The following is a 26,665-nucleotide window of genomic DNA, read 5'->3' on the forward strand; positions in this document are numbered from 1 at the left end:
GGTGACTCGTGAGTAAGTGACACATAAGTCACTAAACTCAACAAGTTTTCCTTTTTCCCTATGATAGCCGCTGCGTTGCCCCAGTTCTCGGCGCAACAAATGCCGCAGCCTACGGTCCGTACCCCGCCCCGTCTCCTCCTTTTCCCCAGGCCTCGGAGCTTCCGGTTGGAGACAGCTCTTTTTCATTTCAGGCGCCTTGCTTGCTGCTCGCTGACAGCAAACGGAATTCGGACACCATTCATTGGCCTCATCACTTGTCTCTGCTCTCAATTACAATCCTGCTGTCTTTGATGGGCGTTTGATACTGGTTCAAGCCCTCAATGGCACCTGTCGGCGCCCTACTCTGGCGCTCCTTGAGAGCATACCAGATTTACGGCGCCAATACCGATGTCGGCAAGACTGTCTTCTCCTCGGTCCTGTGCATTGCGGCTCGCAAGCACTGGCCGCATGAGCAGACGGCGTTTCTCAAACCCGTCTCTACGGGCCCGGCTTCTGAAGCCGACGATGGGTGTATGTCCGGACCCTCATTTCCTCAACGAACGAACTCCATTTTTATCGCGGCTTCTCACCATTTACACACTGACCATCTCAACTAACCTCGGAAATAGAAGGGCAATATCCTCGGTTCTCAATCGGTGTTCGTGGTTCATTGATTGACATGCTCTTAGTCATATCGACAAGTTCGCCCCCGGAGTCGCGAACAAGACGCTGTTTCAGTTTGAGATTCCAGCAAGTCCGCATCTGGCCGCCGAGGTTTCGGAACAGGTGAGTTTGCTGCTACTTTTAGAAAATGCAACGTCAGGTTTTGGAGCTGCCACTGAAACATTCGCCTTAGCCCACCCCGACCGATAATGAAGTCCTGAAAGGTATTTACAGTTACGCATCGCGCCGAGCGGCCGGTGGCCCCGGCTGGCTTTTCGTTGAGACGGCCGGTGGCGTGCACTCGCCGGGCCCTTCCGGAACCCCGCAAGCCGACCTTTACGCCCCGCTCCGGGTCCCGGTCATTTTCATCGGCGATTCCAAGCTCGGCGGTATCTCCCAGACCATCTCTGCCTTCGAATCCCTCAAGCTTCGTGGTTATGATGTCGAATCGATCTTGCTCTTCCGCGATGAGCAGTACCAGAACTATTCCTACCTGACCGACTACTTCGCCAAAGGACAGGGCATCCCCGTCAACTCTCTCGAGCAGCCGCCGGCTCGCGCCGAGGATGTGCGGGCTGATGCCAAAGCGTTATCTCAATACTACGATGAGATGAGTTCCTCCAAAGTCATCAAGCACATCCTCGATCACCTTCATGACCGCCACCTCGCTCGGATTTCTCGCCTCGAGACCATGTCTCGCGACGCACACAACATCATTTGGTACCCCTTCACACAGCACAAGAACCTCACGCCCGAAAAGATCACGGCCATTGACTCTGCCCATGGCGACTGCTTCCAAACTCTGGTTCCTCAGAGCCAGGACTCATCGACAGATCAGGCGCTGTTGCAGCCCTCGTTCGACGGATCTTCATCATGGTGGACACAAGGTCTTGGTCACGCAAACCCCAACTTGACTCTCGCCGCATCCTACGCCGCTGGTCGCTATGGACACGTCATGTTTGCCTCCGCAGTTCACGAGCCTGCGTTGGCTCTTGCCGAGACTCTCCTCAAGGGCTTGGAGAACCCGCGCCTCTCTCGCGTCTTCTACTCTGACAATGGCAGCACCGGTATGGAAGTCGCCGTCAAGATGGGTCTGCGCGCAGCCAGGGTCAGATACGGCTGGGAAGCCAGCGACAAGCTTGAGATCCTCGGCTTGAAGGGCAGCTACCACGGCGATACCATGGGCGCGATGGACTCTACAGAACCCTCTGTCTTCAATGAGAAGGTCGAATGGTATGAGGGCAAGGGTTTCTGGTTTGACTACCCCTACGTCTTGTGCAAGGATGGCGAGTGGCAAGTCCAAGTACCCAAAGCCCTGCAAGACGATTTGGGAACTGGAAAGACATTCAGCACTTTGTCCGATGTCTTCAATGTGACTGGTAGGGAACAGGCTCAACAGCAAGAGGCATACGAGAAGTACATCGTCAAGGTTCTCACTCGTCTTCGTGACCAGGGCCGCAAGTTCGGTGCTCTTGTCATGGAACCAGTCATTCTTGGAGCCGGAGGGATGATCATGGCGTAAGTATCCATACATCTGCATCACAACTCTTGCTAACTCGTCCCCTTTTGAAGCGACCCTCTGTTCCAGCGCACTCTCGTCAAGGTTACCCGACAACACCCTGAGCTCTTCGGCAAATCAACCACTGCCATCAACGAAGATGGAACCACCTGGGCTGGCCTGCCTGTCGTCTTTGACGAAGTCTTCACTGGTCTCACCCGTCTCGGCCGCTTCTCTGCTGCATCTTTCCTCGGCGTCGACCCAGATGTCATCTGTAACGCGAAGCTACTCACGGGTGGTTTGGTCCCGCTTTGCACCACCTCAGCATCCGACAGCATCTTCCGGGCCTTTGAGAGCGATGAGAAGAGTGACGCCCTCTTGCATGGCCACAGCTACACTGCTCATGCAGTTGGATGCCAGGTCGCTATCGAGTCTCTTCATGAGTTGCAAAGGATGGACAAGCAGGGAGAGTGGGACTGGGCAAAGAAGAGCGAATGGGCGTCCGAGTCGACTGTCGTAATCACCTCCAAGAATGAAGAATCGGCTGCAGTTTGGTCTGTGTGGTCCCAGCCGTTTGTTGACTGGGTCTCCAAGCAGAATGGTCGTGTTGCGGGTGTGTGGGCTTTGGGATCTGTTCTTGCTATTCATCTGGAAGACAGCGAGGGAGCTGGTTACTCCAGCAATGTAGCCGTGGACCTTCAAAGCGCCCTTCTGAAGGGCGGTATCGGCTCTGAGGGTGAGCGATGGAACGTTCACAGTCGCGTGCTTGGAAATGTTCTCTACGTCATGACCAGTCAGACAACAAAACAGGCAGATGTGAGCAGACTAGAGACCCTTCTGAAGAAGGCTCTTTCTTAGGGGAAAGTCAAATACCTCGCAAGTCATACTTAATAGAGAAAGATTAATCAAATCTGTCTTGATATTTTTTCGTGGACGCAGACACCATGAGTACAATTCCAATCCTGACATAGACATCGAGCATGTCCCACAGAAGTATAGTGACATTCAGAAAGTAGACCGGCAAACAGTTTTCAATTGACACAAACTCGTTTCTCTGAAGAGTGCTCAAATGTTAAGTTATTTAACTTGAAAAGTCGATTGAAGACTACATTCCCATTATATTCACACGTGACAAGTCAAATTGTACTAACGCGATTTGCCGGGCCATGTTGTGTCGATGAAGTTTGCATGTTGGAATCGAGATTTTCCTGCAGGGTTGGACCCAGAGGTAACAATTCCCAGATTGGATGTGGCCCATTTGTTGTTTCTGTCATCTGGGCTGGTCTGTATCCTTCATAAGGCTTCGGCTGGGGTAGACCCTCAACGGTCGAGCCTGGAGAGCCTCTTCTCCTCCTCCTGAATGGCCAGCAAGCGCAGTATCTAATCGAAGTTAGTCACAAGTTCCGAAATTACGTCATCTCAGAAAACCATGTTGACTAATACAACAGTTATGGAAAGAAATATTGAGACTTACACAATGCTTGAAAGAAACATGAAAGCAACACTTGCACAGCCGGCACTGACTCCAATGCGTTGCTCATCCGAGAGATCTCTCAACTGTCAGTCATAAGCTCACTTGATGCACGAGAGGAAGCTGATATTCACCTTGCATCATGCCACTCCCTGGGGGTGGTTTGCTCGACGGTGGCCCCGGCTCCGAAGTTGCAGTTGAAGTTTCTGTCCTCGTCGTGTCTATCGTGGTTGGGAGAGAAGTCACCGTTGCTGTTGCCGTAAAAGCGAAGGAATCTGTATGGGTCGGCAGTTCTGAAGAATCTGTAGGAGCGTCTGTGGGAAAAGTAAACCCTTCGTCTGTAGTGCTGGGAAGCACTTCGCTTGATGGCATTCCCGGCCATTTATCGGAGCACAAAAGCGCAGTCACATAATTAGACGTGGAGGCCGTCCATGAGATCGGATTGCACCAGGGTGTGTTTCCTGAGCTACTGAATGTCAATTTTGAGGTCTATTTTGATACTATTTTCAACTAACAAACGTACCATGACAAAGTTCCTAGTGATATTGAGCCAAATCCGGCTGGACGCGGCACCCCGGCCCCGTTTAAGCACAATTTGTTGACAACACATTTTGATTTCGTCGATGCCTCACAGCACCCCACGAACCCCTGGTTGGTAGTACAAATGTGACTGACAGGACAAGTAAAGCTTGGTCCGCAGGTACGTTGGCCCTGATTTTGTCGTTCGAGCACAGATTGGGCCACGACTGGAGGCGGGGTCACAGCCGATTTTGGGTACTCTCCCTCAAAAGTGACGGTGGCGGGGATTCGGGCAGCACATTTTGCAGTGTCTGCAAAAGTCCCAATAAGAAATACACCAACGAATATCGAATTGAAAAGAGTCATTGTTTCAAAGTCTCGGGCAAGGAACGTCACACGAACTCAGTGATGGGTGAGGGCGATGGGGTTATTATGAAAACTTGGAGAATCCCGAAGAAGAGGCAGTAACTCTAATAAGCTACGATCGAAACAACTAAAAGTCAAGCCTAGTAGCTATGCCAATTAATTAGCAAATTGACTTCTTTTTACCCTATTCGGCAGCCTCATCAGCGCCGAAACGTCGTTAGGAACGGTGGCTGCGAAACTCATTTTAGTGAATCTGCCTCACGAGTATGTTTTCGTCGATGAGTCTGAATCAGGACCATTTCATTGGATAAGGAGTCTTGGATGCCTAACAGAAAGCCAGTGGCTCTTGCGACAGTCAGACATCCACATTGTAGTATGTCTTACGCCTGAAGCCGTGAAATAAGGGATTTGCAGAGACGAGTTCTCTTTTGAGGCTCAAAAGTCCTCTTCCACCCACGCAATTCCCATGTTCTACGAGACTTCGTTTTTACCGGTTTTCGTGATCGTTTATTCCCGATGGCCGACAACATATCTTGCAGCGAGCTTCAAATCCTGAAGGAGTTTGACAAATACATCATTGCTGTGGAAAAGGAAACCAATTTCACAGATGAATTTCTTTCCTCTTGCAAAAAGGATATTTGTGGTGCGATATGGGGGGACACCAATCCAGATATATCAGGAATAGGGGTTTGTTAACTTTGAGCTCCTTCACAGGCAACGATAATGCTAATTCTCATCTTGACAGGTTTCTATAGGCTACGCAGTTGAACTTGCCCTGGGATTCTCCTTGGCTATCATTGCCTTGCTGATCCGGCAGAGGCAGGGTCGAAGGTGGGAGTTTTTCCAGATCGTTACCAAGAAAGGTCTAGAAGCCTTCTTCGAGTTCGCGGTCTACTTCGCCATTGCCGTGGAGCTTGCAACAACTGTTATGCTTGTCAACAAAGACTTTGGCATCAACACTGCTGGCTTTGGGGCCAACGAAGCTCAGAACGCGTTGGCGATCGCCATCATATGCGTCATTCCGCTCGTGTATCCAATTGCACTTCTGCCCACAAGGATGTTTCACCCAGAGAGTGCAAGACAAAAAGCTATTGAGAGGAAGTCAGAGCAAGAAGAAAAGAAGCAGAAGTTTCGGCTGTTGCTTTTCTGTCTAGTTGTCGTCCTGTTTTTCTATCCGTTTCTTTCACAATGTATCCACAACTGGGGTCCTTTGCGGGTTGGCGAAGGAGCTGGCAAAAACGGTTCAACGTTGATAAAGCACGATGACTGGGCTCGGATCCAGCAAATGTGTTTTGGACACGTCGGAAGATTGACAGATGCGGAGTACTGGCTGCTTGCCGTTTGCGAAATCATCGCCTCGCTCTTAATCCTCCTCTTCACGCTGTGGCACGCGATGGGAGTCGGTTTACAACGTTGGAAGGACGAAGAAAAGTTCCAAGGGAAAGAGGGAAAAGGTACCGTCATGTTGTCGAGAACACGTAATGTGCTTCAAAGGGGTTGGCATGGCCACCGCATTATGCTTCTGTTCTTACCAGTCGTCTTAGGAGGAGTCCTACTTTGGTGTATCTTTCGACTACGGAAAATTCAAGAAGCGGCCGCCTTTAGGTTGGAGATCGATTATTCCGGCAATGACTGGGGATTTGGGCAAATTGTTGGTATTATTATCTTCGCTCCCGTCGTTGCAGACATGGGGTTTGCTGCTTGGACGTCGTGGTCGTTACTGGGCAAGGATGAGTACGATACTGTTAGTAGCCAAGGCAGTATTTAGATTGTCTGGCATAATGTCTGTTATCTTCTACGGCACGAGGTTCAATATCCCAGCGGATCTGAGTGCGTTTCTGAGCATCACTTGCCAGCAATTATCACACGAGACTGGATTCATCTGCCGTAATCCATGTCCGTGGCTGGTGAGACTATTCCACGCTTCTACGTGCGACTTACACAGCAGCCGTCGGTCAGCGATGCAGTAGTCTGTCATCACTAAGACGCCGGACAAGATTTGCAAAGGATTTGAAAGGTTCTCCGGGTCTTGCAGATCTGATGCGCGACATGAAGCAATCCACGCAGCGGCATAAATCCGCGACATGTGTCTGTCGCTTCGGAAAATCAGCGCATTGAGGCCCAAGCTGTAACCCAGAGCGTCTGGTTAAAGTTGACGTGTCGTGCGGATTTAGTGCTGACCTTGCGTGCAATTCCCGGCGGCCTTGCAGGATGGAAGCGGGAAGGGTGGTGCTTGCATAGGTAGATCACGTACAGGTCCTGAGTGATCCTTAGGGGTTAAACGATGACTGAAACTCTCTAGTCATCTCAACTTGCCGAGGTGAAAACAACTTAGATGTGTGATTATCTATCTTCGTGGACTATACCGAGCTTCAATTTCCAGATGGATGCAGGCTGCCATGAACGGACGGAGTTAACAATGGTTTGCAGATGAGAGCAGGGTTCCGACCGAAGGTTACCGATCATGCAGTGACTGAATCATCCCAGCGACGGATCATCTTCCAGGCTGTGGAACAGGGATCATCAGCGCTACAGACGGCCCTAAGCAACCGAAATCCAAAGTCCGTGTCCGTGGGCAGCAGACTCTTCTTCAAGTTCACAAAAGATCAGATCTAAAGACGAATTGGAAGTAATTCAAAAAAGAGCCGGTGGTTGGAAGAAAAGCTTTGATCAAGTCTTCAAATGAAGCAAAAGATGTGGCGGATGAGGTCATGTTCGCTGACGTATGCAGCCCCAGCTCGGCCAACTCTGATGATCCTCCACAGCGACGAGAAAAGCGCGAAGCTCCGTGATGAGTGGCTAAAGGCACCGTCGGCCGCTGTAACCCCAGGCTTGGCCAGGTACAGGGAGATCTGCAATCTAATCTGTTCCCGTGCGCGCCGCAAAAATGCCGGCCGCCTCCCGCTTACCGCCCTATCTTGATGCTTAGCTTTGCTTGGCTATGTGGCTGTCTGCACACTGCTGCAGTGGGATGGATGCCACCCAGAACTTACGGCGTACTGTTTCCTTGTCTGTCGTATCTGTCTTTCTGTCACATTGTCACTCTGTCACTCAATCTTCGTTGCCGTCCAGCCGTATCTCTTTCCGCCCCCCCCCTTGGCCATCTCATCTGCAAATGCTTCTATTCTCCAGTCTGCTGCAGTCCCCCTTGCCACTCAATCAGAGACCGTCACTCGGGAAACAGTGGAGATGCCTAGGCAAAAAGCCGTTCAGCTGTTCCCACATTTTGGCCCTGTTTCTCTCCGAGGCGTCCGAGAGAAGAGCGGATATCACGGCCCGTCCTAGCATCAAAGCTTGACCTCTCGATCGACCCCACACAGCGTTCACGCCTGCAGCGCCGCCCACGTCTGTGTGAGCACGCACATCTCGTCGCACGGAGAGTCCGTCTTGTCAGGGGTTTCCCTCGTGTCCAAGCTGTCTTTCTGTTCTCTGGCGTTCCTCGTTCCCCCCACAGAAGTCGAGCTCCATCTGTGAGGAGCCGTAGACGAGTACCGAAAGTGGCTCTGTTGCGGTTTCGCAATCGCACTTGTTCATAGAACAAATGGAGCCCGGGCAGGCCCTGTTTTGACGGCCGAATTCCGTCCTACCTCCATATTTCGCCTCCACTCTGTCCGTCAGAGACCGCCCGCCCTCCCTTCAGATATCCCCCTTGGTGGATAAGCACTTCGCGGCTCGCCCCTACGCCACGACCGATCCTTCTTTCTTCTAGACTGAAGACCGGTCGGTAGGCTTCACTTACAATGAACTCCAAACAAGCCTCTCTCCTTCGCTCGCTCCCCACATCGGCCCCGGCGCACCGTTCAGCGCCGACCGGCCGATAGCGGTCCGGGAGGGGCATTCGATGTTTTGTCGTTGCAGGGCGGTGGGAACTGCTGGCCATGTGGGCATGACGTCGTCGTCTCATGTCTTCGCCGAGTTACTTCCTAATGGGCGGACTTGTAGGCCAAGGAAAAATGCCGCTGTGGTTCTGGACCTCACGGCCATGGCGACTCGTAGTCGTGAGGAGAGAGTTTTCTCTGAATGTATAAAGCCTCTTGCTCGGCCGCTCCTGTCGTCGATATTAGATGCAGCTCATCTTACTCACGCATAGTTTTCATCATTGAGTTATCATCAAGTTTACACATATACCCCTATTTGAACTACTAGTATCACTGATTTCATCACTACATCAACAACCCAATACCAGTATACCAACAACAGCATGGCCACGACTCAGTACGGAAAGCGCTTGATCCCTCAGGTGCTCGACGAGATCGCCAAGTCAGACCCTCACGCCGAAGTCCTCTCAGTTCCCCGCTCATCCAACCCCAAAGATGGATGGAGGAAGATCACCTATAAGCAGCTCGCCAACGCGGTGAACCGCATAGCTCACAGAATTATCGACAAGAGGGGCAAGCCTGAACCCGGAAGCTTCCCTACTCTCACCTACATCGGCCCCAGCGATGCCCGCTACATGATTGTCATGATTGCCTGTATCAAGGCTGGATACAAGGCGCTCCTGATCTCCCCCAGGAATTCGCATGAGGGCCAGATGAACCTTTTCGAGAAGACGGACTGCAACATCATCTGCTTCGACTCATCATTCAAGGATGTCATCCAGCCCCTTTTGGAAGAACGCCAGATGGATGCCATCATGGTGAGCTCCGCCGACGCCTGGCTCGACGAGACGGAAGTCCCCCACTTCCCTTACGATAAGACCTTCGAGGAGGCTAAGATGGACCCCGTCGTCGTTCTGCACACGAGTGGTAGCACCGGCCTCCCGAAGCCCATCGTCGCTCGTGTGGGCATGTGTGCAGTTGCCGATGCATTCCACGACCTTCCGGATTTCATGGGTTCCGAGAACTGCATCAAGTCTATTATGCTTGGCGAGCGCATCTTCCTGCCGATGCCCCTATTCCACGCCGCCGGATGCTACATGTCCACCTTTGCCGCCATCTACTGGAAGCACCCTGTCGCGTTGGGCTTCATCGACCGTCCTCTTACACCCCAGACCGTCTTGGACGCTGTTGAATACGCCAAGATCGACAACATCATCTTGCCTCCTGCCATTCTTGAGGAGATGGCTCACATGCCTGAGGGTATCGAGGCTCTCAAGAAGCTTAAGCGTGTGAACTTTGGCGGTGGTAACCTCGCACGCGAGGCCGGCAACATCCTCACCAAGGCTGGCGTCAAGGTCTGCAGTGTCATCGCCTTCACTGAGGCCGCTCCCCTCCCGTACTTTTTCCAGAAGAACTTGGACCTCTGGCAATGGTTCATCGTCGACTCTGAGCGCTTAGGTGTTGAGTGGCGCCAGGCCAGCGGTGAGGATGAGGACATCTACGAGCAGGTCATCGTTCGTAAGGAGAAGGAGGATCCTCTCCAGGGTATTTTCTACACCTTCCCTGACGCCAAGGAGTACTCCACCAAGGATCTCTACCGCAAGCACCCTACCCTTCCCAACCACTGGATGTACTACGGCCGTGCCGACAACATTATCGTCTTCTCCAACGGTGAGAAGTTGAACCCGGTCACCATTGAGGAGATCGTTACCGGTCACCCGAGAGTCAAGGGTGCCGTTGTTGCCGGAGCTATGCGCTTCCAGCCGCTGCTCATTATCGAGCCCATGGAGGACCTCAAGACGGAGGAGGAGAAGGAGAAGTTCATCGACGATGTCTGGCCCCTGGTTGTCAAGGCGAATAAGGAAACTGTTGCACATGGCCAGATTGGTCGCCAGTTCATCGCTGTCACCACTCCCGATAAGCCATTCCCTCGCGCCGGTAAGGGTACCATCCAACGTCCTATGGCTTTGAAGCTGTACAAGGAGGAGCTCGACGAGTGGTACCAGAAGGCCGAGGACGGATCCGACTCCGTTTCCGTCCACATCGATGTCAGCTCCCAGCAGACCCTCATCGACTCCATCGAGAAGCTCTTCCAGCAGACTCTCGGCAGCAGGGCTCTCTCCGCCGATTCCGACTTCTTCAGTGCCGGTATCGACTCTATGCAGGTTATCAACGCCTCCCGCCTCCTCCGCAAGGGTCTTGAGGTTGCCGGCGCCAACATTACCGCCGACGCCATCGCTACCCGTGTCATTTACGCCCATCCCACACCCAGACAGCTGGCTTCTTACCTCTTGGACCGTGTCAGAAAGAACACTGGGGTCAACGGCGAAGATGAATCTGAAGGCCCCAACCATGACATCGCCGCCATGGAGGCCCAGCTTCAGAAGTACACCCGCGACCTGCCCCAGAAGCAGGGCAACAAGCCCGGCCCCAATGACCAAGGCCAGACTATCCTCATCACCGGTACCACGGGTGCTCTCGGCTCTTACATGCTCGACTTCATGGAGTCCAACCCTGCCGTCAAGAAGGTTGTCTGCCTCAACCGTAGCGAGGACAGCGATAAGCGCCAGGTCAAGATGAGCGCCGAGCGCGGCCTCAAGACCGATTTCAAGAAGGCCGATTTCCTTTGCGCCGACATGTCCAAGAGCAACCTCGGCCTCGAGCCCGAGGTCTACGACAGGCTGCTCAAGGAGGCCGACCGCGTCATCCACAACGCCTGGCCCGTCAACTTCAACATCTCCGTCGAGACCTTTGAGCCTCACATCCGCGGTGTCCGCCACTGGGTCGACTTCTCCCTGCGCGCCGCCAAGAACGTCCCCATCATCTTCATCAGCAGTATCGGCACTGTTGACTCCTGGCCTGGTCCTGGCCCTGTTCCTGAGAACAGACTCATGGACCTGTCTCTTCCCAGTACCGGCTACGGACGCTCCAAGATGGTCAGCTCCCTAATCCTCGACGAGGCTACTCAGCGCTCTGGTGTTCCTACCGCCATCGTCCGTGTCGGCCAGGTCGCTGGTCCTCAGTCCAAGTCTGGTGTCTGGAACCGTCAGGAGTGGCTGCCGACCATCGTCGCCAGCTCCGCCTACCTTGGTCTCCTGCCCAAGGACCTTGGCGCCATGGGTCTGGTGAACTGGACTCCCATCGAGGGCATTGCCAGTCTCATTCTTGAGGTCTCCGGTATCGCCGAGCCTGTTCCCCTGCAGAACATCAGGGGTTACTTCCACGGTGTGAACCCGCGCACCGTCGAGTGGGAGAAGCTTGCCGAGGCGGTCAAGTCGTTCTACGGCGACCGCATCAAGAAGGTCGTCTCCTTCAAGGAGTGGGTCAAGGCTCTGGAGGAGAGTGCCTCTTCCACCGACGACGTCGACAAGAATCCTGGTGTCAAGCTTCTTGACTTCTACCAGGGCCTGGCTTACAGCGGAGGAAAGGGTGTCGACTTCTCGATGGAGCGCACTGTGAAGCACAGCAAGGCGATGAAGGAGATGCAGGCCGTCACGCCTGAGCTGATGCAGAACTGGTGCAGACAGTGGGGGTTCTAAATTTGAATGAGGGATTGGGTCGGAGTTTGGGTATAGATTGTAATGTGTAGTCATTTGAGCGAGCTCTGAAAAGTATAACTGAATTCCATTCATTGGTAAAAGAATGACACCTCTGCCGAATCGTTAGAACGTTATCGTTCGCTGTCGCTGTTGCCTGTCCAACATATTTGAGGTACATAGGCGGAAGCGAGGGGTGATGTGATAGGTTGCATTACACCCACTGCATAAGAGTTGTTGGTCATGTCGCTAGAGTAAGCTGACAGTTTCCTCGACAACATCACATTCCCGGGGCCGCAACACCGTCATTGAACATTTTGGGTGCAATTGCACATGTCCTCGCGAGCTCCTCTACCTTCTATCTCTCTCTCGTCTAATCATGGAGGTTTCTTCAGAAGATAGCTATCGATATCAACCACTCTCAGCAGCCGACTCAGTCCGCCTGCTCAGAATCTCACGAGCAGATGACCAGCCTCATGGAATGCTCCTCTCTCTGGAGGAGGTACGGCTGGATGGACATCCGGACTTTGCTGCATTATCCTATACCTGGAAGCTTCCTGAGTACGACGTCAGGAGAGACCAAGATTGCGGGGCATTAATTGAAGTCATCTGCGACGGGAAGTTGATGACCATCTCCGAGAACTTGTTCAATTTCCTTTGCGCCGCGATGCGCGCGACCGAAGTGAGTAACGAAACATCAGCGAAATTGGAATCCAAGGTCAATGGCATCTTGAAGGATCTGCCGTTGTGGATAGACGCCTTTTGCATCAATCAGAATGATTCTGAGGAAAAGCGACATCAGGTCCTCTTGATGCACAGGATATACAGCGCAGCAAGAAACGTCATAGTCTGGCTAGGGCCTGCGCAACCACCCCCAGATGTGCTCTGGGTTCACGACAAGTTCATCCCGGCCATCTCCAAAGCCGAGCGAATGAAGCCCAAATTCACGGAAACTCGTCTGAAGAAGGACCCCTTGTGCAGCTCGATGGAAACGATGCAGGAGTTGGGCCCTGAGTTATGCTCTCGCTGGCTGTTGGCATGGCTAGAGTTCTTTTTCTACTTCGACCGCCAATGCTGGTTTGACCGAGGCTGGATTGTTCAAGAGGTCGCACTATCCGATCCTGCCAACGTTTACATCTGTTGTGGAAGATCTGCTCTTCGTTGGAAACGTCTTGCTGCTTTCGCCCAGTTCCTACACGAGACTGGGTGGAGTTCCGCACTTCAGGAGCATATTGAGAAGACCGCCACCACCGGGGATATTCAGATCATTCAGAACAGGAGAGCTGTTTATCCTTTGCAAGTCAGCTCGAGGATACTCAAAATAAGCCAGGCCCGCGCTTGGCTCGCCGAGGTTGCTCAACATATGGGGCATGCTGAGTCTGCTTGGAACAGCAAATTGGACCAAAACTGGCTAGACTGCGCCAATGTTTTGGTCGATTCGCTTCGGTCTTCGAGGTTCGGTGATGACCGCGACCATATATACGGGTGCTTAGGGATGCTGTCTATGCTTTTACCGCAAGGCTACGAATGCCCCATACTTCCCAACTACGAGAGCACGGTCGAAGAGGTGTTTACTGATACCGCTGGTCTTTTCTTGACGAACACCCCTTTGCTGACCGAATTATCACGAATGGAAGAGCCCCATTTGCGTCGATACTACAAACTACCGTCCTGGGTACCTGATTATTCCGCCAGGAAAGGCCATCGTATAGTGGCAAGTTGGAACTTTCCCATCAATCGATACCTCAACATGAGTGTTTCGGAGCTGCGAGACACGGAATCAAAGCTATGGGGATGTGATTTAAGGCGTCCAAAGCTGGTACGACCCGTCCTCTGCGTCCACGGCTTTTGGCTAGATACCATACTCGAAGTGGCTGCCGAGAAGCCTTTTCAGTGGCAGTCGAGAGATATTGCAACCTTGATTGAGAAATCTGGACCAGAATCGGTCGGATACAACGGATTCTGGAAGACGCTGTCTTTCGCTTATCAATGCCTCATGTGGGGAGAAGATCCATATCCGTATGAGAGACTGTTAGATCAGATTGAAGACGATGCTCCTCGAAACCCTCCTGCACGAACAAAGAGGCAGCGGGTAAAGGACTCACGAACATCTGGATTGGAACATCCTCAGAACGTAGTGTGGACGGAGTTGGCAAACAGAACGATTTACGGCACGGAAGGGGGAGAACTTGGGCTGGGTCCCATCACGGTACGACAGGCAGATGAGGTATGGCTATTAGAAGGTTCCCGAACTCCATGCATTCTACGCAGAGCGGATTTCACCTCTGGAGAGAAGTTAGAGAGAGAAAACCAACCCAGAATGTATAAGTTTATTGGGGAGACTGACCTACGCAGCTTCGACATCCAGTCTACACATTTGACTTCTGAAGCGAGCCGGGGCTTTTATGAGGAGATTGGTCTCGCATAAATAGAATCAATTCAAACAACGGATTACGCTTATCTATCTCAGGGACAGGAAGCCTTCATGCAAAAGCAAATTAATAAACAAAAGGGAATATTTCTAAGAACATGTAAAATCACGATGTCAAGAACAAAAAAGCTGCGCCGAGGGGGAATCGAACCCCCGGCTCCCCGACGTTGCTCAATGGCAACGGAGAATTTTACCACTAAACCATCGGCGCATTTTTATTCAAGCACTGTCATTGAGAATACTTACATTCTTTCTTGCTTGGGGCTCTCAATCAAGATGATTTTCCGCGAATACTACCTGAGCAGATATTCTTGGCCGCGAGGAGCCCAGACCTGCGGGGTTCGACTCCGGTAGTGTCCTGAACTTGACCGATAGTTGACCCAAATCCACGCGGAGGACTGCAAAGCCGCAGGGCGACCATCAGCAAGGTAATCCCATAGGTCGCCTCCTTTCTCCAGAATCAGCAGCCTGTACCCATGATAACTGTCCCTTTGCGTTGAGCTTTCAGTCGAGACCCTCTTGGCCTTTTTGTCCAAAAGCTAAAACGCCTCCGCCAAAGTGTGGCCCCGCCTCCAGACGCGATATGAGATTATGATTTTCTCCAGCAAGTCCAAGAGATTGATCAACACTCTCGTAAAACCCAAAGGGAAGTACAGCGCGATGAATAGCCAGACCAACACCGGTGGTGGCGCGAGAAGCCACAGGATAACGGCGAACTGTGGAAGAGGTGGGCTCGCTATGGGGCATGCTGACAGTGTCCCGCAAGGATACTCTGTCGATGGGTTGTGGTTCATGGCATTTGGGGATAGGTTTTCAGAAAGGATATCCATGGTAGATGTAGGTTGGCGTTGTCGTCGTCGTGCGAGCGCACTGAATGTGAGTGAGACGTGTTATTGAGCGATGCCTGGCCAAGTTGTACTTGAATGTGGTCGCGGTAGCAGATGATAAGTATGGTCATCTTGTTCGTGTATCCATCTGGGCAGCGGCGCAGCAGCCAAGCGACACCGGCACTCAATGCTTCTGAGTGCAGAGCCGATTTGCCGGTAAGCTTGGCTTTGAACTCCATTGGCCTGGTTTACGAAAGAAAGCCCGTAGCTTTGAATTTCATGGCCCAGTCGGATTAAGAGGTTTCTGTCTTAGGTTACTTCTCGAATACATCGTCCATCTCCGTCGGGGGCCCGAGATGACGTGTTTCCAACCAGTCCATAGAACCAAAGTTGTGATTGGTATGGTGCTACTCAGGGACAGGCGCCTGCCCTTTTCATAATCTTACTGAGGGAGACAGCTGAACGATATTGCAGGTCGCGAAGCAACTTAAATGGTTTGAGATCACAAATAAGTAAGTAGAATGGTGACAAAGGGATCCTTCTTCAGTGTCAATAGTCATTGTGGCGGTATGCACATGTGCCTCCCTTTGAACTAGAAAAGCAACCGCAATGCATCTCCAATTTGCAACTCCGGCCCAAAATACCCGAAAGAGCCCCCCTTTCTACAAAGTCCACGAGACTGCTTGTGAAATAGAGCCGATGTCTTCGCTATCTTCTCTGAATCGGTCTAAGGAAAGTGTCGCAATGGCTCATGCCGTGTTGCCCTCCGCGCACCGTCTCGTCTGTAGCATTGTAACATCCCTGTTTCGATCGCGCCGTCTATTTGGGAACAGCGTACTTGGTGGTCCACTCCTTGGCCGTCGCGATAGCAGCCTGCTCATCCTCCTTCCAGCTCTTGGCAACATCGGCAGCAAGCGGGTCGTCGGGGTTCGGGGCACCCAGGAGGGCCTGGATGGAGAGCAGGATGGTACGGATCTGGAGGGCGGGGGACCAGTTGTCTGTAGGGGAAGCTCTTTGTTAGCTCTAGCGCACCAAGAAAAGTTCAATCTGCAGACCACTCACTCTTCAGGACGTCAAGGCAGATACGGCCGAGCTTGTCCACATTGGGGTGGAAGATCTTGGTGAGGAAACGGATCTTGGGGGGAGTCATGGGGTAGTCGTCAGGCAAGAAGAGTTCCAACTTGAAGACACCACCTGCAGTCTCGTCAGTCCACCATTACTAGCGCAATATGGCAGGTGTGTTCGAACCTTCGTATGGCGATTGTGAAGGACCGTGGATCTCGACGTCGAAGTAGCGGAGGTTGTCCTCGTGGGGAACGGCGCTGATGCCCGGGACGCTGTGCAGATGGCCTTCGTCAGTATTTCGTCGCAAGACTTGGGTTGCTTGGAGGACCCTTACGGCTCGGCCATGAGACGCTCGGTCTCTTTGACAATACGCTTGGGCAAAGCCATGTTGGGCGACGAGGAAAGTGGTATTTTCGGGTTGTTTGAAGGAGGTAACGAAAGAGGCGATTCGAAGATGCTCTGTGCCGGTCCCCGGTGGTGGATGTGAATGGCGGTGTTTGGCGGGGCCAAGTGGGTTGGTGATTCACAAAGGGAGGCGCCTTCCGGGTCGGAGACGTCAAATCGAAGTCGCGTGTACCGGAAGAGGGAAACCGCAAGAGGCAATGGAAGTCGGATGCTCGGGAAGCCTTAATGGAGTGACAGGCGGCGAGAAATCGGCTCTAGTGTTTCGAACACAAGGCAGGCAAGATGTGTAAGGCGGGCATGTGCTTGGGAAAGCCTGCTCAGCAGAACTGCCCCGCGGGAGGGACAAGCATGACATGGGCGGCCTGGGAACTTGACGCCCGATAACAGAGTGGAGATATGCGCCGGTTTGGGCGTGCTTTGATTGGCTCGATGACCTCCTTCGAGAAATGTATATCACTGCGAAGTTTCTCTGGGAAGATACAAGATTATTAAAGTGGGTCAAAGCTGTCGTCCGTCCAGCCACGAGTGACGGTTCAGGTCAGGACGCTCAGCTGCAGCTGCATCTGATCCTGTCGCGTGCTTCGAATTGCGAGCCTCATCAAATACCTGCGATACCATCCTGCATATCGACTAGGACATCGGAAAACCAACAGTTATTCGCTCGGAAATACTCAAGTCGCTCATTAACGCTCCTTTTCGCGAACGGTCGACGTATCATGGCCAGCATATCTCAACTCCAGATGCCCTCATGAGGCATCTCATCTAAGCTACCACTACGACCATGCCGCACTTCGACCAGCTCGACCCTCCAAAGAAGGGCAAACCTATCAGATCAGCTTTCGAGAGCGAAAGCTTCGATGCTGACGGAACCATCCATGTCGCCGGACTCGTGGGATCAGCGACGATTGCACCTTCGGGCAGGGATGTCGCCTTAGCATCGTGAGTGATCTGAGTTGGGATGCGACTGAGCCGACGCTCCCCTGCTGACTTATCTCCAGACCTGAAGGCTTGTCCATCATCGATCTTGACTCACCGTACAATCCCCCTCGCCGCCTCAGCAGCCACGGCTCACCATGGCTCGTTACCGACGTTCAATGGTCACCCTTCGCCGCTCGCGACTACTGGGTCGTCTCGACAGCTAACCATCGCGCTCTCGTATGGAATCTCAACTTGAGGGACGACTCGGCGTCCGGCGCCATCGAGCACTCTCTCCAAGGCCACAGCAGAGCCATCACCGACATCAACTGGTCGGCGCACCATCCAGACCAGCTCGCATCGTGCGCTGTCGACGGTTACGTACACTATTGGGATCTAAGACGGCCAAGACAACCTGTACTCACATTTTGCGACTGGTTCGCCGGCGCCACCCAAGTTAAGTACAACCGCCAGGACCCGCACATCCTGGCATCGTCTCACGATAGGTGGTTGCACATCTGGGATGAGCGACGCGCCTGCGAACCCCTGAAATCTATCAGCGCGCACACATCAAAGATTTACGGCATCGACTGGAACCGAACCCGGTCTACGGGAATCGTAACCTGCTCCCTGGATAAGCACATCAAGTTTTGGGACTATGGAAGCGATCAGGATGTTCCGGAACGCGTCATTCGTACCGAGTTCCCGGTGTGGCGCGCTCGTCATACCCCGTTTGGCCGGGGCCTCCTAGCTATGCCTCAGAATGAACCAGGCGATCTGCATTTGTACGACAGCCAGGCTTCCCCTAACGAACCCAAGGAGGGTCCAACAGGCCCTCTCGCCATCTTCCAGGGACACGGCAACCACAAGGTCAAGGAATTCTTGTGGAGGAGCAGAGGCAGCATCGATGAGGAGGGTTTGGATAATAGAGAATTCCAGTTGGTCTCGTGGGGAGAAGATAACGAGCTACGTCTACAGCATGTCGAGCCGTCGATCCTCGAGTCGGTGGGCTACGTCAAGGGGCAGCCAGCTAGTAAGAATCTCGTGCTGACACGTAAGGGCGCCTCCTACAAAACGTTCCGAACTGTGGAAGACAGCGTGAGCCGAGACAGGAGGAGTGCGACGATGAGCGATCCCCGCACCGGTTCGCGCCAGAGCGCCTTGACTATGGGTATGCGCTCAGGGCCGACCACCTACACCAGACTGGGAGCTGCTTGGAAAGGTTCATCCATGAAAGCTAAGAGCAACTCTAAAGAGATGGACCGCAGCCAAGCGCACATAGGATGGATGAAGGGCATCATGATGAACAAGAGAAAGGCGTCAACCGACAGCCCGCGGAGAGCAGACTCGAAAGACTCGACAATGTTCAGCCCGGGATATATGGACGACGATAAATGGGCCGATCCAGAGACCATCCAAGATGAGTTTCTGCGCATCAGCACGCAGCTGCCAAAGGTACAGTGGGATAAAATCGACATGGACTCGCTGACTCTGCACGCCTCGCTAAACGGCCCATGGGGCAAAAACGGAGACACCATCTTTATCAAGGTTAGGGTCGATATCCCTTCCAATTACCCGAAGTACAAAGCTCCTCGCTTCTATGTCGAGAAGACGAGCTTCATGCCGGAGAGAACACACAGAAAGGTTGAGCATGAGCTCCACGAGCTCTGTCATCAATTCTTGGAGCAGAAGCAAAACTGCTTAGATGTGGCCTTCTCCTACCTTTTGGGCGAGATTGACCTCGCAGCCAGCACCAACTTCTTCAAGAACGTCAAAGACCTAGACGATCCGTTGGATCTTGCTTCTGAGAGCTCAAGCGAGGACGAGAACGACATACCCGCAGGTGGCTCAGCGTCAATGTCACAGGAGCTGCCCCCGAACGCAGAGGCCGATAGCACACTGGCTCCAAACAACAGGCCAACAATTCCCCCATTACCGCGATTCTGTGGCGCCCGATTTTCCAACGATGGGCGGCTGGTATGCTTCTTTCCCACCAAGGAAGAGAAGGCAAAGGCTTTGCTATTTGCGCCGATTGAACCGCTCCGCGAAAGACCTAAGGGGGAACCCGTGTTTGCTGGTTTCGGTCGCCTCGCTCACGACTCGCCTCCAGGGAAGAGATATGGTAATGACGAGATGTCAGCCACGGACGATCAATCTGATTCTGATGAGTCTGATGGGTCGTCCTCATCCAGTGATTCAGAGTCAACATCTATCAATAAGATGAGTCTGTGGTATCAACCCCGCCATCGGTTCCGAAGGACTTGGAGCGACAACCGTTCTGTTAGATCGAGTGGCGGAGGCACAGGAGTCGGTACTGGAACCGGCACTGGGTCGCTCAGGAGGCGGCCCGCCAAGTCAAAGAACGTTGTCTCTCTTCATGATATATCGGATATCCTCCCAGCGAAAAAGGAGTTCGCAAAGGAGTATGCCATTTTTGGAGAAGGCGCCCAGGTTTGCGAGCACAATGCTCAGGTAGCCGAGAAGCACGGTTGCCAGGATCTGGTGGACGTCTGGCGCTACCTTTCGTTGCTCCTACGGCGCGACATCCCGTTGGAACTGTTGAACTTGGACCAGCGCCAGGACTCGATCCTGGTAATTGCTCGAGACGCCATTTCACGATTCCGTGTCGAAGGTCTATCCGATATCGAGCGGTCTACCAAGGACATCGCCGACTTCAACGGCAGAGTCAAGTGGGGAAACCATCCGTTGGCAAAGGATTTCATCAACGACTTGTTTGAGTACTTTGAGAAGACGGCGGACATACAGATGCTAGCCATGCTCTCATGCCTTTTCAGCGAGTCTTTCACAGAAGACAGCGTCGCGTATGCCGAGTCGCATCTCACGCAACCGGAGACGCCACTGCCGATGAAGGCACCGTCGTTTTCTCTTGACTACTTTCCTACCGACGCGTCGCTGTGGAATCTCAACGCACGAAGCCAGACCAACTCCGCCATCACCACGCCACGGACGCTGCACACCCCTATCAGGTACTCTGGCTCCCAGGGATCCGCTGAAGAAGCGCTCTGGACCGGCGACCCAGCGTCCAACTCTTATTCATGCGGCGAGACTCCCCCAGCTAAGGGTGTAAGGGATTACCTCGGCCATGAAGGCGACCAAACACCCAGTCTCTCCACCTCGCCCAGCGGCCGGGCTCTGTCGAGAGCCAACTCTGGCCTTACATCAAGCTTCGCGATCAACTTCCCGCGCCCCTTCAGCGGGGTCAACACGGGAACAGCAACGGCAGCTTCATCGCCACCTAATCATGGACGCAAACGCCCCAGTCCAGCCGATACAATCCTTAGCACACTGGCCCCTAGCGCCATCAACAACGTAACATGGGGACACTCAACCATCGTGGGCGACTCGGGCACAACCCGCACATCCCTCTCGGATGACGAAGTCTACCGTGAAGAGTTCTTCTCGCTCGTACCCACCCGCGTCTCCATACACATGGAAGACCAAACCATCTTCGACGACGACGGTTGGATGAACACACCATTGCTCGAGCCCAGCCGCAGCGACATGTACGCCACCTACCGCTACGTCTACGCGGAGATCCTCCAGATGTGGAACCAACCACTCGCCCGGCTCGAGATTATGAAGTTCAACGTCCTCCAACAGCGAGAGATACACGGCCTCGACGACTCCTTCCACGAGATCAGCAGCATCGCAGAAACATCAACCACGATCCAACAACACCACCAACCCCAGCAGCAGCACCAAGTATCACAATCCCTTCCGACACACCCCAGCAACCACACCCACCAGCCCCAACACACCTCACAACCACACACCACGTCTCCAATCCTCCTCGGCAAGAAGGAACAGCTTCAAGCCCTCGTCGCGTCCGGCCGCGGCCTCGACGTAACAGGCGTCTGCCGCATCCACGAAACCCAGCTCGAGCCGCTCAAGTACACCTCCGCCACGGCGACCCGTTTCGGCGGCGCGATCGGCTCCTGCGACCGCTGCCGGCGCACCCAGACCCAGCTCCTCTGCGTCTACTGCCGCGAACCCGTCGACGCGCTCTACCCGCCCTGCCTGGGCTGCGGCTGCGCCTCCCACGAGGCCTGCCTCGCCGAGTGGCACGCCGCGGGCGAGGTCCTCTGCCCCGCGGGCGACGAATGCAATTGCGTCGAGGAGGCCTCCAACGGCCAGGTCGAGAGCTGGGCCGCCATGATGGGCGCCCTGCGCAAGGCGCCGCCTCCCACCGCCGCCACCACCCCGGGCACGGCCACCTCGGCCGGCGCGTCGACGGCTACGCAGGGGATCATGGGCAAGGGCCTGATGCTCCCGCCGCCGGCGATCGAGGAGCCCGACGAGGAGGTGGAGAGGGGCGACTGGGAGAGCGTGGCGAGCTCGGCGGGGATCCCGAGCCGGATGCAGGGCGGCGGCGCCGCGGTCATGAGCGCCGCGCGGATCAGTCTGGGTAACCGGCTGAAGAAGTCTGCGGGCGACTGGTCGCGGGCGTCGACGAACTTGAATTTGAGGAGGAGGGGAGGGGGCGGGCCTGGGAACGGGGCTGCTGCTGCTGGAGGGAGCTGGAGGGGCGCGAGGTAGAGGAGGGAAGTGTGTGTGTGTGTGAATGAAATGAGCGATTTGTATATTTTTGTAGCAACCTAGTACACTGTCATATCTTGTCTGAATATTGAGAATAATCTTGGATATACGTTACACCCTATGTTCATGCTATGATTCCCTTCAGGAGTAGGATCTTCCGAGTTCTGCTTGAAGCAGCGTTTACACAAACAAATTGCATCAAATCAAGTGTGCCGGCGAGAGTACACTTCTACAAGAAACCCTTCAGTGATGATTACAGCGGGCTTATGGAATCCCTCTCAGTCGGAATCTACATGGTGCTGGCGCAGGAGGTACCCGAAAGTCGATCCTGGGCAAACCTTCACCTGCAGCATCCACAGCACAATACAATACTCACAAAAGGTCGAGTCTTCAACTCACCCATGCTTCAGGAATGGATATCTCGAACCTGTCAAAGATATGCTTACTGATGGGACCCCGCCAGGTCCAATTACACAAAGGACCCTGGGTGGATGCAGCAGCACGCGCACGGCCGCGGTTGTCAACGATGACCCTTCCACGACCTCGTCTAAGACGTGCCGTCTCCGCTACGTCCCTCAACCAAGTCGCGAATGCCTTCAACCCACGAACCGTCAGCCTGTGGAGGCGTCCGCGGGCTGCACGGGCCCGTTCTTGGAATAATTCGGAGAAGTTCCGCTGTCGGGCATCATAGCGCAACAGTCGTCTGATGGATCATGGTTCCGTGCCGGGCCGACCAGGGCCAGTGCGAGAACGATGAAAGACGCGCCGCTCCCCGAACGGATTTGTCAACTCGGCAGAAACATCCCAAGCTCCGGAAGGGATACCCTCTCTTTTCGGTCGGCTGAAGACGAGCGCTGGGCCGCCCACCGTTCCGAGTGGCCGCCGTTCGCCATGTGCTGCTGTGCAATCGGCAACGTCGCGGCAGTCGCTATTATTCGAGTCATTGTGCCTCCTCGTGGCTGGCATTCCCAAGCGCAAGATTGAGCGCCGGGTGATGTGCACACCATGGTACGCAAGCTGCCTTGTACCGCAGTAGGCCAGGATCCGGAAAATGGATGATGCCTGACCAAGCACTCAATCAGCTCAACGGAGCCACGTTCGGCGCAAACGCTCTGACAGGTCGGGCAGGGTGGATCGCGGTGCGACGTTGTTGCCATCGCCCTGTGCAAAAAACGCGGATATTGAACTGGCTAGAACGGCCAAAGGCCCCAGAGGCGGGCAGTTCGCGATTAACCCATGGCTAGTCATTGCATCCGGAGATAGCCGCGGAAGAAAGATGAAGAAACAAACACGCGAAAATGTTTCTGTGTGAGCATGCGGGCAGGTCGGCAAAAGACCGTCCATCTTTTTTTTTCCCCGTTTCCATTAAATGTTTCAACTCCCTGGCCTTGGGATCCGAGGAGCGGGGACGAACTCGTCCGCCGCGTGGTGGGCTGCATGAAACGGTGTACATCTGGGCAGACGCGATAAGGCATGACACAGGAAGTGGGATGGCCTGAATTCTATCTTTGAATACCGTATTGGGAGCTTGCGACCGTTGTCTCGGATTAGAGAGAGACGCATCTGCAGCTAATGCGGCATTGCGGACTCTACTTTTCGGATGGAAGCAGACGGCGGAAAGAAAAAGCAAGTTGCGAATAGGGGTGACCTGGCAGCGTTTGGCGAGGGGTGGTCGCGGAAGGTTGAAGAGGGAGAGGGAGGCCAAGGGACCGCGCCCAAGGATCAAGGGTCGTGGGTCGTGGTCGTGGGGATCACTGCTAGCGGGCTGCACGCGAGGAGATTCGAGATGGGGCTGCTTTCCCAGTTGGGAATCCAATGTTTCTCGCTTGGAGTGTGGGCTGGAAACGCGAGCATTTAGCCAAGACGAAGATGGCATGGGCTCGGTGAGGTTGACTCGCACCGAATATGGTCGTGTAACGAGCAACGAGGCAATAAGAGGGAGAGCAGTGACGATGGCGACAAGACAGAGAGAGAGGTTCAATGTGTCCGAGGCAGCCACGCAGCCACACGCGGTCAACGGCAGGCGGCCTCGCCGCGGGTGGACGGGAATCTGGAAAAGCTGGATCGGCAACGGAGGGGAAACGTTTGACGTCTGTTGGAAAGGCGGCGCGTTCGCAATGCGGCCTCCTTGCCCCCCTCGTGCGTAACCCCCCGTCTGCGGCAGAAGCCCTGGCTGGCTTCTATCGCTGAAACGGGGATTTCTGGTGCCACGGCTGGGCGCAACGGTTCCTGACGGCGCTGGTCGGGTTGGCGTCCTCTCGAGAATGGCATGCCAATTGAGAGGGACGGTCGCACGTCTCTGTCAGGAAGGTTTGCCAGGTCGTTGGACGCGGGCTGACAACCGGATTGCCGGGGCAGGGTTGATCGGGCTGGGTGGTGAGGCCTGCTTGGTCGAGGTGCGTGGGCGCGATCTGCTAGCTCAGGAACGGTTCCAAATGATGGTGGTGGGACTTGCATAGGAGGTGGGCGGTGCTGTTGTGCCACGGGAGCGACGTCTCTTGAGGGAGAGAACTTGCAAGACATGTCAGGTCAGGCAAGCTGTTTGCCGGGTTTCGGGGGCTTGGGTCGTTTGGTCGAGAGAGGAGGAGGAGAAATGCTCGTGTCTAGGAGATGATGAAATTGCTCTGCGAACGGGTTCGGAGGAATGGAGGTGAATAAGATAAGGTGATATTGTCGAGGTGCGTGCCCTATCAGAAGCAATCAAAGATATCGAGGCCCCAGAGCAGAATTCCAGGCATGGCGGGCGTGACGCTGTGCCGCGCCAGCGTCCAGCCCAGGTGTTAATGGAAGGAACTTGTCGCGCAGTATCCATAAGGTACGCAGTAATACTGTACCTATTCCTGGGTGAGGTCGGGTGCGTTGAGATTGAGAGGCGAGAGGGTGCCTTGTAGATTGTGCTAGTGCAGGTTCACGGACAATTTCCTGCAGGCCGTGTTTCGGTGCATCTTGAAAGCTGGTTTCTCTGCTTGTCAGTGGCTGCGACGGGCAAGCTTTCGTGGGATTTTGGTGCTGACTGCCGCGGCATAAATATGGATGATGGATGCAGGGCATCTGGGCATCCACCATGTTGATGGTTAGACGAGGGTGAGGGCGCTGTAAGGACAGGCTCTGTGACTCGAGTAGCAGCGCAGATCATGCTCGATGTTTGACATTGGGGAGTGTTGGGATGGGCGGTGGTGGAAAATAGCAGTGTTTAGGAAGTCGATAATGCGAACCTTGTTGCGTACCTTCTGCCTGGTGTAAGAGTATGCAAGTTTATGTAAGCCATTAATGCAACGACACATTCACTGGCAATGGAAGTGTTGCTGGCGATGTCCATCAAGTCTATTGCTGCTGCTGCTGCTGCTTCTGCTTCTGCTGGAGGCAACAGCACAGACAAGTGACCTCCGGTCCTTGAATCCTTCCTGCCTGCCATTCACGTCCGTTTCGGTGACTCGGTGTCGGTGTCGTGTCAGTGTCACTTTCCGTCCTTGCTCCCCAGATTGAGTGGCTTGACAGGCGCACCTGTGCTTTTTTTCCTTGCTGCCCGTGCGTGCCCTTCCATGGTCAATGTGCCCTTGGAAGGCCCATTTCCCGGAAGCCCCTCCACTGAATTTTCCATTGTTGGGCAGCTGCTCCTCACGTAGACAAGTATCGCGAGTCCAGACCTGCGCCTCGTCTTGATGCGTGGCATTTTGCAGTGTCCTCCCAACGACCGGCCGCCCAGCTGATCAACACTCAATCAACTGGAAGTCTCGGGTTATTCCACCACCTCGCACAGCAGCAGGCACCGCGTGCGCTCTTGTGCTCACTTCACTTTCTTCTTCCCGTGCGCGGCAGACCTCTAGAAAAACAATTACAAGGCACACCCCTGACAGTCACAGCATCCACTGTCGGGGAACCACCTGGCACTGACAAACACAGGGTGCTGGACCCCTGCAGTACATCTCAAATCCACTGGACCCGACTCCAACAGGCCAGGTCCCCCAATCCAATTGGATCCCTTCCCATCCCATCCACGTCCCATCCCAATCCCAATCAGCCATTCAATCCACGTCAAGCAACGCGCACCAGCACCAAGACTGCCACCAAGCAAGACCAGCACCAGCACCAGTCCTCGCTCGCTCGCTCGCACCAGCCAGAGAAACCGCACTACGAAGCTCATTTTTCATTCCCCTACGTCCAGACTCCTACGCTGGCAGGCATACTCATTGCCAGTCAGGACCCCCGTCATCTCTCACTTCCCTTCATCTTTCCCACCACCCCCGGGCCTCTTTTTCCTGCTTGGCTTTTCTCTCCTCTCGCCGTCTTCCCTCTCTCTGGTAGCCTTCGCTGCAATTTTACGTTTCTGCGGCCCTTGAGACGTGGAAGATCGAATATCGAGCTCTAAGACGCACACATTGCCGTATTCTATGGCCTTCCACTCGACTCGCATTCGACACCTTAGCGGGCTGATACGACCGCTCCAAGAGGTCTAGCACAAATATCGAGCGCACCGGAATCACTTCAACCGAACCTGCTGCAGTACCCTGCGACCTGCATCCAACTATATACATACATAATACGAGCGCCGGGTACAGACCACGCGGTATCCATCCGTACACTACGAATTCACTGCGCATCGCTGCTGGTCATT

At 54.1% G+C, this 26,665-nt stretch overlaps 4 protein-coding genes and 1 non-coding gene across 5 annotated transcripts; 3 read left to right on the forward strand and 2 right to left on the reverse strand.

Moving 5' to 3' along the window:
• Positions 1-320: 320 nt before the first annotated feature.
• COL26b_010574 (putative secondary metabolism biosynthetic enzyme) lies at positions 321-2,998 on the forward strand (the record flags this gene model as incomplete). Its single annotated transcript, XM_053183269.1, has 4 exons — positions 321-508; positions 669-765; positions 836-2,160; positions 2,215-2,998. The coding sequence occupies 4 exons, from the start codon at positions 321-323 to the stop codon at positions 2,996-2,998; spliced, it is 2,394 nt and encodes a 797-aa protein (XP_053032762.1).
• Positions 2,999-8,697: 5,699 nt separating this feature from the next.
• Positions 8,698-11,853, forward strand: COL26b_010575 (putative NRPS-like protein biosynthetic cluster; the record flags this gene model as incomplete). The annotated part of the gene is made up of 1 exon (XM_053183270.1): positions 8,698-11,853. One exon carries the CDS (start codon positions 8,698-8,700, stop codon positions 11,851-11,853), a length of 3,156 nt encoding a protein of 1,051 aa, XP_053032763.1.
• Positions 11,854-14,411: 2,558 nt separating this feature from the next.
• Positions 14,412-14,492, reverse strand: COL26b_010576. Its single transcript has one exon. It is a non-coding gene; the product is annotated as a tRNA-Gly (tRNA).
• Positions 14,493-15,927: 1,435 nt separating this feature from the next.
• On the reverse strand, positions 15,928-16,560 carry UBC35 (Ubiquitin-conjugating enzyme E2 35; the record flags this gene model as incomplete). The annotated part of the gene is made up of 4 exons (XM_053183271.1): positions 15,928-16,106; positions 16,171-16,302; positions 16,357-16,445; positions 16,508-16,560. 4 exons carry the CDS (start codon positions 16,558-16,560, stop codon positions 15,928-15,930), a joined length of 453 nt encoding a protein of 150 aa, XP_053032764.1.
• Positions 16,561-17,359: 799 nt separating this feature from the next.
• COL26b_010578 (uncharacterized protein) lies at positions 17,360-22,050 on the forward strand (the record flags this gene model as incomplete). Its single annotated transcript, XM_053183272.1, has 2 exons — positions 17,360-17,517; positions 17,577-22,050. 2 exons carry the CDS (start codon positions 17,360-17,362, stop codon positions 22,048-22,050), a joined length of 4,632 nt encoding a protein of 1,543 aa, XP_053032765.1.
• Positions 22,051-26,665: the final 4,615 nt, after the last annotated feature.

Source organism: Colletotrichum chrysophilum, assembly GCF_026319265.1.
Source record: "Colletotrichum chrysophilum strain AFK26 chromosome Unknown scaffold_115, whole genome shotgun sequence".
NCBI lineage: Eukaryota > Fungi > Ascomycota > Sordariomycetes > Glomerellales > Glomerellaceae > Colletotrichum > Colletotrichum chrysophilum.